Source organism: Lycium barbarum, chromosome 3 (assembly GCF_019175385.1).
Source record: "Lycium barbarum isolate Lr01 chromosome 3, ASM1917538v2, whole genome shotgun sequence".
NCBI lineage: Eukaryota > Viridiplantae > Streptophyta > Magnoliopsida > Solanales > Solanaceae > Lycium > Lycium barbarum.
This window is the reverse complement of record NC_083339.1, coordinates 137,854,533-137,864,041: the sequence shown is the minus strand read 5'-3', so window position 1 is coordinate 137,864,041 and position 9,509 is coordinate 137,854,533. Positions and strand designations below refer to the sequence as shown.

The following is a 9,509-nucleotide window of genomic DNA, read 5'->3' as shown; positions in this document are numbered from 1 at the left end:
GTCGCCAAAAAACCTGGATTGAACCAAAGGATCTCAACAAAGATCGATGCTACCTTGCAAAGGGAATGTTGTTCGCATCCAAAAAGGCGTTGCAACGGGCTGTCAAAATTTATTGTTTTAAGGATATGAGGGAGTTTAAGGTTGATCAGTCAAACACAAAGATATGGAGACTAGTTTGTAAACGACGGTATCAAGGCTGTGAGTGGTTGCTTCGGGGAATTGTTAAGCCTGATGGTATGTGGGCTATCACAAAATTCCGCGAAAGACACACTTGTGATATGGAAGAAAATCGAGCAGATCATTACAATTTAGATACAAACATGATTGCTCAAGTATTACTTAAAGACGTTGCTGAAACGCCAAGGTAACTTATCCTACCTAGTACATTATACGTCTTATATCGATTAAAAGATCATTACTAAATGTTGTTTGTTTAAACTTGTGCAGGATCCCCATCAAAGATTGTATTCGAAACGTTCAAACCGTATATAGTAAAACTATAAGCAACAGAAAGGGATTTCTCGGGCGTAGACGCGCTTTTGAGATGGTCTTTGGAAATTGGCATACTTCTTTTCAATCGCTGCCAAGGTATATGGCAGCTCTACAACATTTTAATAATGGTACTGTTATAGAGTGATGACTTATAGAGGAAAAAATCTTCAACTTCGTATTTTGGACATTCAAAGCATGCATTGATGGTTTTGCTCACTGCCAACTAGTGATATCCATAGATGGTACGCATGTATATGGTGCCTACGACATCAAGCTCCTAATTGCAATAGGAATGGATGCCAATGGGTCAATATTTCCTCTTGCTTTTGCAATTGCCGCTAACGAGAGCAACGACACATAGGGGATCTTTTTGACCCATTTGAAAACTCATGTTATTAAGGATAGTACCGGCATATGCGTGTTGTCTGATCGTCATAAAAGGCATATTTCACAATATGGCTAATTTACCGGGGTGGCAGCCTCCCTTTGTTTACCATCGCTATTGTTTAAGGCACTTGAAGGCAAATTTGCAATCAACGTTTCACAATGGCACTCTAAACAAATTGATGTGTGTGTGTGTGTGGGGGGGGGGGGCTGCGATGGAGCATCAACAACGAAAATGGGCTGCAAAGATGGATCTGATCAGGGCAGTGAGTGAACCCGCATATGTTTGGTTGATGAAGCTCGAAGTTGAAAAATGGACGCTTCATGCTGATGGAGGCAAAAGATGGGGCATGCTCACAACAAACAGCTCAGAATCTTTCAATGGCTTGCTGAAATCTGCTTGAGGACTACCTGTCACCGCAATGGTGAGAATGACTTTCAAGCAGGTTGTGGAGCGATTTGTTGTTAGGACAAGGCAGGCTAGAGCGATATTAGCCGACGGCGGGACATGGATGTCAAAGCCCTTCAAAAAGATGGAGCATTATAGAAAAAAATGTGAGCATCACCAAATGACCGAGTATGACCCAATTCAACATGTGTATGAAGTTAGGACGGGTTATCACAACGGTAAGGGTGGAAACGTGCATACCGTTTATGAGGCAACAAGAACATGCACTTGCGGTAAGTGGCAAATGTATCACATGCCGTGTTCTCATGTTGTCAAGTGCTTCGAGAGAATGAGAAAAACGGTAACAAGTTATGTGGCGGGGGAATACAAGGTCCACAGTTACCTTAGAGAATATTCCGGCCAATTCTACCCACTTGGTAATGAAGCTTATTGGTCAAACGAGCCGTTTTCGATGGTTGCTAACAAGGATTACATCAGGAAATTGGGCATCAACTCACGGAGTCGTAGACCCAATCAAATGGATGTTAGTGAAAGAACTTATTCTCGCAAGTACTCTACCTGTAAGCAATATGGCCATGACAAGCGTTCGTGTGGGCAACAAGGTCGTGGTAGTACAAGCACGTCTCGAAGTAATAGAGTCTCTAGAACTTGAAGATTGTATTATTATTGTAATTTATTATTGTATTACTTTGAATTAGTATTGTAATTAGATGGAATGAATTATTTTTTAATTAGTATAAACCTCTCATATTGGATGAATTATTATTAAATCAAATATTTATATTTGTACATTCAAATATAGTAAAACACTGAAATCAAAACCCTATAAATATGACAAGTTTCAAAACTTACTTCGGGGCACTTTAGAACCCCTAAAACGGCGATCCAAACGTTTAGGTGGACTTGATGTAATGAGCCGACATTATTGTACGCAAAAAAAGATATTAAGTTTTATATAAAATATTGATATTTTGGGGGTTTGAAACATGACTAATCTTTGCCCAAAGTATGGAAAAAAATGTGATTTGAAAGGTAACACCAAAAAAAAAAAAAAAACTTTGTTGCTTCACGCACGAATTTCGTGCGTGAAAGGCTCAGAGTGCATTTTTGCAGTTTGGTCCTTTCACGCATGAATTTCGTGCATGAAACCTATTAATGTGCTTTTTTTTTTGTACCGGTTTGGTTTAACTTTTCTTTTTTTGTGCTACTTAAGTCACAGATTCTCTTGGTTCTGATTTCGGTTTTTAATGTGCTCCCTTTGAGATAGGTTAAACAGTGATGGGATGTACTACTTACTCCGTTCTCTTTCTTCCATGGAAAACAAATGGAAATATCACTATGCAATTACATATCTGAAGTATAAGATAGACGCATAGAGAGAGAATTAGAAGGTAAATTTTTTCTAGAGTTGTAACTATATGGCGGTAACGGTGGCAGTGATGGTGAAGGGATGGTAATTTTAGTCATGGAAAAGGGGAGGAGTAAAATGGATTAGGGGTGATGAGGTGGCAATGCCACGTGGCATTCACCTCATCAAATGTTACTGCCACGTAGGATAGGATTTCCAAGATGAACCACTTTAAGGGAGGAAAGGTGTATTTGAGCCAATAGTATAACGACAGGGGTATATTTGGACCCAAAATATAACGAGGGGTATATTTGGCCCTTTTCCAATAGTACAAGAATATATTTGGCCCTTTTCCGTATTTTCAATCTAGTTATAACCTAAAAGTGCAAAAACATAAGTTTTTACAAGATAATAATACATAGTGTTTCTAACTAAGTTCCAAGTTCAAAATTAAATTATCCCTATAATTTTTTTTAAAGGAGTACAACATATTGCAATTAAACACATTAAAAGTAGAAAATCCTCAAAAAAATTCAACCACACATACATCATATCTAAGAGCCTGTTTGGATGGGCTTAAAATAAGCAGCTTATAAGTTGGAAACAACTTATAAGCCAAAAAAAAATAAGTTGGGGTAGGCTAACTTTTTTTTTTTTTTTGGCTTATAAGCTGTTTTCAGCTAATAAGCTGCTTTAAATAAGCTAAGCCAAACGGGTCCAATTATTTTTTTGGGCTTATTTTATGCACAAAATGACTTTAAGCTGGCCAGCCAAACACTCAAAAAAGCTTAAAACAGCTTATAAGCAACTTATAAGCCAATCCAAACGGGCTCTAATACTATTACATCATCTCCTACATGCACATTATATTTCACTTGTGGTAAGATTATCTTAACATCTTCATTTTTATGCGTGTTAATTAGTTAAATGCTGAGGAATAACTAAATAATAATATGATGGGTTATGTTAGTAGAATTTGAATTTGAGCTATTGCTTCTATTATGTTTAGTTCCTTAATTCCTTTCAATTTTTATGTATTTAATTTATCATTTCTTAGGGAAATTAAGTTGAATGTACATTGAGGCATTTAGTTTGCCAATTTTGGCCCACCTCTCCATTTCTTACCCCCACTAACCATTTCGCAATTTGGTTAGCAAGTCTCCCACGTGACCTCTGTTTTTTGGATCTATCTCTCCCATCATCTCGTCACGCCCTCTCATCTTCCTTCGCTTTTGCTTTTTACACCTTTCCCCCCGTTTTCTCCCATTATCTCTCTTTCTCAAAACCCTTTTTTTTTTCGAACCTCTCTGTCTCTTTTCCCACAAGATTCTCCATCAAAATTAGGAAAAAACTTCTAGAGTTTTCTCTTCTCCGAAGATTATTTTTTTTATATCCATAAACATCAAATAGAAATATTTATATCTGTCTTTCTACTTCTCTTACAATAACCCATTTTGGTTTTGTTAACTATAAGCTTAATCTTTATTTGCTTTGATTTTGGGCGGAATTTTTTAGGTGGAATTTTTTTCCTCTCTCCCTTTTGCGATGCAGTCTGATCTTTATCACCGTCTCATTTGATGATTACTTTTTTATTAGTTAATGGCTCTACCTCTATCTTTCTTCTTCATATTTCATTTATTAGTCAGGTAGTGCTTATGAAATTCTGCACAAGTAATAATACGTTAATTTAACATAATAAAAAGTTATCTTACACTATTATTTATACATTATGTATGGTGTGTAAGAATGTATATGTAATATATAGGGATAAAGTACTATTACTCCCTGAACTATACCCTATGTTCCTACGACACACCTTTCCTTTCACTGGTCCTATTACCCCTCTAATCTATTTTTTTCCCTTAATTCTTTGCACCTTTAACGCTGACGTGGACCAGTGCATGCGAACAAATATGTTAAGCGCGTAAGGAGTAAAAAAAAAAGAGGTTATAGCGAATGGGAAGTGACCACGTGTCACTCCCAAAGTCCATTTGAAGACTACTTCGCCCAAAACACACTTAATTTCATCAACTCCATTACAAATTTTCACCCATTTGCAAGAGCTGATTTTGGTGGCAAATTTTGCCATTTTCGATCAGGTAAGTTAATTATTGTGTAAATTCTTAATCTTTTCTCCCTCTCATGTCGAATTTCAAGTTTAGGGTTTGAAATTTCTTCCCTAATTTTTGTGTATGAAATGTTAGGTTAGGAATGGCGAATAGCTTGTTGAATAAGTTGTGTATGGACGAAGAAGATGCAAATGCTCAATGCCGAAGTGCGATGCAAACATGGCATTTTGCTGAAAATGCATACTTCTTGGTCTGACCGCAATCCCGGGAGGAGATTTTGGTCTTGTCCTCACTAAGAGTTTTGTGTTCATGTTCTAATTTGGTTGATAAATTTTAGTGTTAGTGTTAATTTGAAGTGATTGTATTCTTTAAATTTCAGGCCACCAATAACAAGTTTTTCAAATGGAGAGAGATAAGCAAAGTGTTGATGAAGGATCAAAGTTTATTATTCCAAGATTGGTAAAAAAAAAAAATCAAGGAGTTAGAAGAAAATTACGAGCGTGTTAGGTTGCATTTGGCTGAGCTTGAAAGTTTTAAGATGCAGTATGATAATCCCAACATGAATTCACTTGAACTTGAAGATTCAAAAGAGGATGAAATTCAATTGGATGAGCTTGAAAGTCTTACTCTTCAATATGATAATCTCAACATCAATTCGGTTGAGCTTGAAGATTCAAAAGAGATAGGTGATTTGAATGAGGTTGAAGTTTCAAAAGAGGATAAGAATGATTTGGCTGAGCTTGGAGATTCAAAAGAGAAGAGTAATTTGAAAGAGAATGATATGAATGAAAAAAGAAAAGCAACTCGTGTAGGTTTAATAGAACAATCCTTTGGTGTTTGATGGTTTATGTATTTGTTGTGTATCTTAGTGGTTTAATCCAAATAGGCAACTTGAAAAAAAATCAAATGAAGTTTCCATAGTACTAATAGAACCTCATTTTGGTTGTTGTAATGGAACTTCAATGATCTCGGATAGGCTAAAGTTAGATTTGTTTTGTTGTAAAGTACATTTTGGTATTATAATGAAGCATTAGTTTGGAATTTTAATGGTGGTGTTGTAGCTAAACTTGTTTGGCTTATCCTACTTTTCTTGTTGGTATTAATTGAGTAAATTTTGGCAACTTTCTTTTGTTATTGTTTGAGTAAATTTTGGCAATTTTCTTTTGTTATTGATTGAGTCAATTATGACAGAATAAGATTACATATTGCAACAGATATTGTTTCAAAATGTTGAGATTTTGTCCACGTATTTTACATTAGATTTTGAGTCAAACATGCACCAGATTTTGTTTCAAAATGGACCAGATTTTGTCCAAGTATTTTACACTAGATGTTGAGTCAAACAAGCACCAGATTCTGCCCAAAAACTGCACCAGTTTTATTTCAAAATGGACCAGATTTTGTCCAAGAATTTTACACCAGATTTTGAGTCATAATGCACCATATTTTGTTCAAAACTGCACCAGATTTTGTGTCAAAATGGATTAGATTTTGTTCAAATATTTTACACCAAATTTTGAGTCAAAACTACACCACATTTTGAGCCAAAATTGCACCTGTTTTTAGCTAAAATTGCACCAGTTTTTGAGCCAAAACTGCACCAGTTTTAACATCAACTTTTGAGTCAAAATCTGAACATAAGCAACACTTAAACATCAGCTTCAATCATCAAACAGCCAATACATAGAACTCACATTCAAGATCACATAAAACTGATGAAAACAGGAATTCAACATTGCATATAAATACCAGAATTCAGTACCATTTCTTACAAGAAAATATAGTTTCATAAATAAATAAAAAATGGTACATCTGAATACCTTTTACCAACATGAACAAAACAGTTGCTTAAAGTCTTAAGTAGCTTTGACATTAACAAAATACAGTACTTCTAAATTAACAAAATCAACATTTAATATCAACATTATAGCTTGTACGGGTCTCTTGGCAATGAAGGAGTGGTACTTTGACTTGCATTGTTTGAACCATTAGCCCTTGCTTGATCTCTAATCTCTTGAAGCTTTCTAGTTGTGATTGATTTAGTTCCTTTCCACTTCAGTCCACTTGTTGGTTTGAAACCAATATCACTAGTTACATCAGCAGATCTTATTATCTTTCTAGGTCCAGTAGATACAATTCTCTGACTTGGCAATACAGGCTACAAAATAAGATTTAATAAGTTGAATTTATTATAAGAGAACAGTATATATAATGTAATGTAATGTATATGTACTTACATTAAAAGTTGTGAGCCCATTCTCAGCTTGAAACACACCTATTCCCATCACTCATGGCCTTTATATGGGGTTGTTGTTGCCACAATTTTTTCTTTCCTCTGTTTGCAGTAGCTGAACTAGGTGCATTAGATGAACTAGGAACAACAGATGTTTGAGAACCTCTAGTTCAAAAACCAAGTCTAAGTATTTTTGTTTTCATATTCCACTACTGCCCAAGCAAGTGGAAGCATTTGGTTATTCCAATCTTAGCAATAGCAACTAGTAATTGTCCCCTACTTATTCCTTACAAGAAATAACCATCTATGCCTATGCATTTCCTAACATGCATGAATTATTGCTTGAGTGCACCAAAACAGATGTAAAAAGCTTCAAAAACTGGCTGACCAAGTTCATTAGCATCACCAAGCTTTACAACAAAAGTACTCCCAATGTTTGTCCTTAACAACTCATCCCTATAATTAAGAATTTTCCCAAACTCAAGAATATGATCACCCATAATCTCCTTCAACACTCTAGCTCTTGCTCTCCTGGTTGTGGTCTTGCCAACATGTACTTTAAACTTCTTCCTAACCAACTCTTGCAACTTAAACACTCTTATGTTTGGTTGTTCAACTATTCTTTTTCTAAAGACAACAGCCAGAAACTTAGAATTGCACAAGTAATTTCTGGTGGACTTCTCACACTTGTGTAATGGAATATAAGTCCTGATGACAAAGTTATTAGTTTCATTATCAAGGCTTGCATACAAAAGCCATTTGCAATTCTTTTTGCAACACCTCACGCTTACTCTAGTTGGCTCATTAACATACTTTTCAATCTGCACTCTTCTCTGAACTGCACACTTAGTAACTGCATCTCTAAACTCATTCACACTCCCAAAAATCATACCTAACTGCCACACTATTTTCTTACAAGTTTTATTAAATCTATCACCCTTTGTATCAGTTTTGTATCTAGATTTTGATAGTTTTAGCTTCCTCCTTTCCACTTCTTCAAAACACCATTCACCATCATCAGATCCTAAGCTAGAATCATCAGAACATGGGTAATATCATTCATCACCCCTAGCCTCCCTTCTAAACATTTTTTTCTTGTTTCAGTCTCATCAAATCCCAAATTTGGTCCAGTTACACCACATGACACTTCTTCAGTATCTGCAGGAATTCTCTCCCTTCTTTTCCTCCTCAGTGCTTCCCTTTTCTCAGTCCTAAGCTCTATGTACTCCTCATGTACATCACTGAAGTAATCATCTTCTCCAAGTATGTCACCATTTTCAGAAATTGGACTATCATCAGTTGATTCATCAGATCCCTTTACTGAAAAATCACTAATTTTAGAATCTGATGGATCTAGTGGATCTTGAGTATTTGGATATACTACTTCTAATGGAGAAATAATGTTTGGGATAGTATTGGTAGATGAAGTTGCAGCATTGAAAGCATCCTCACCAACTTCAATATTTTGACTATCACTTCTTTCAATGGTCCCTACCCCTTTATTAAAAGTTGCATTAGATTCCCCCTCAAGCATATGCACATATACATCCAAAATCTGCCACTTTGCAAAAGTCTGACAACACTAGAAAGAACCCTATCATTGTCAATATCTCCTAAAATGCCATTGTTAGGTGGCCGAATACTATATTTGCAACTTGAGCTGTACCCTAGTTCTTTAATATAGTCTTTCAACTCAAAATAGGAAAGTGTATCCACTACAACATTAACATATTCACTTATTACCCCACCAACATATTTTGGTTCATCATCATCTCCAAACACTAAGTCCCCACCATGATACAATCTAATAGTTATGAATGTAAACCCACTAATAACTAACTGCAAACAAAGATAAATAACAACAAACTAAGTAATCAAAAATTTTGAAAATTCTATTTTCGATTCGGCAAACTCGCAAACCTTAAAAACCCTAAATTAACAAAACCCCAATTAAATGTAGTAAAACTAACCTTTGGACTAAATGCAAACTTAGCCTTCCAACTGACCTTGAATTTACAAATTGTAACACTGAAGAAATCACAACATTATTCTTGTTTTGAACTGGAGCGAAATTGACCCTTTTGGAATGAAGAACTTAAGATGCTAGATGTTTTTTTCCACTCTATAAATGCTGAATTTTAAGATTTTGGGATATAATCTTCAATGATCGAAGAGGGTTTTTTATCAATTGATTTTTTGGTTCGGGTGAATTTTTGATCGGCTAATATTTTGGGAAAAGTATGGATACGATTTAACCAAGGTAAATAAATTAAAAGGGAAAAGAAAGCTGACTTGGGGGCCCACAACACGTGATCACACAGCTGCAAATATAATTGGGATAGTGTATAATAAGCCTCCACGTCAGCGTTAAAGGTGCAAAGAATTAAGGGAAAAAAAAGTTTAGGGGGGGTAATAGGACCCAGGGAAGGGAAAGGTGTGTCGTGGAAACTTAGGGTATAGTTCAGGGGGGGGGGTAATAGTGCCTTATCCCTAATATATATGTAATGTATAACGGTGTATAAAGATGTATATGTGATGTATAATTGTAGAAAAATGAAGAGGGTTTTATGGTAG

The 9,509-nt window shown here is 35.6% G+C and overlaps 1 protein-coding gene and 1 long non-coding RNA gene across 3 annotated transcripts; one reads left to right on the top strand and one right to left on the bottom strand.

The window, feature by feature from the left end:
* The first annotated feature begins 3,834 nt into the window (after nt 1-3,834).
* On the top strand, nt 3,835-5,774 carry LOC132632876 (uncharacterized). The gene is made up of 3 exons (XR_009579484.1): nt 3,835-4,732; nt 4,838-4,982; nt 5,082-5,774. It is a non-coding gene; the product is annotated as an uncharacterized LOC132632876 (long non-coding RNA).
* Nucleotides 5,775-6,446: 672 nt separating this feature from the next.
* On the bottom strand, nt 6,447-8,420 carry LOC132632875 (uncharacterized). Of its 2 annotated transcripts, none has more exons than XM_060348998.1 (2): nt 6,940-8,420; nt 6,447-6,860 (listed from the first exon to the last, which is right to left on the bottom strand). In XM_060348998.1, the coding sequence occupies exons 1-2, from the start codon at nt 6,985-6,987 to the stop codon at nt 6,627-6,629; spliced, it is 282 nt and encodes a 93-aa protein (XP_060204981.1). In that variant the 5' UTR covers nt 6,988-8,420; the 3' UTR covers nt 6,447-6,626. Both variants share the same exon structure in this region; 1 of them encodes a protein (XP_060204981.1).
* Between the last annotated feature and the right edge of the window lie 1,089 nt (nt 8,421-9,509).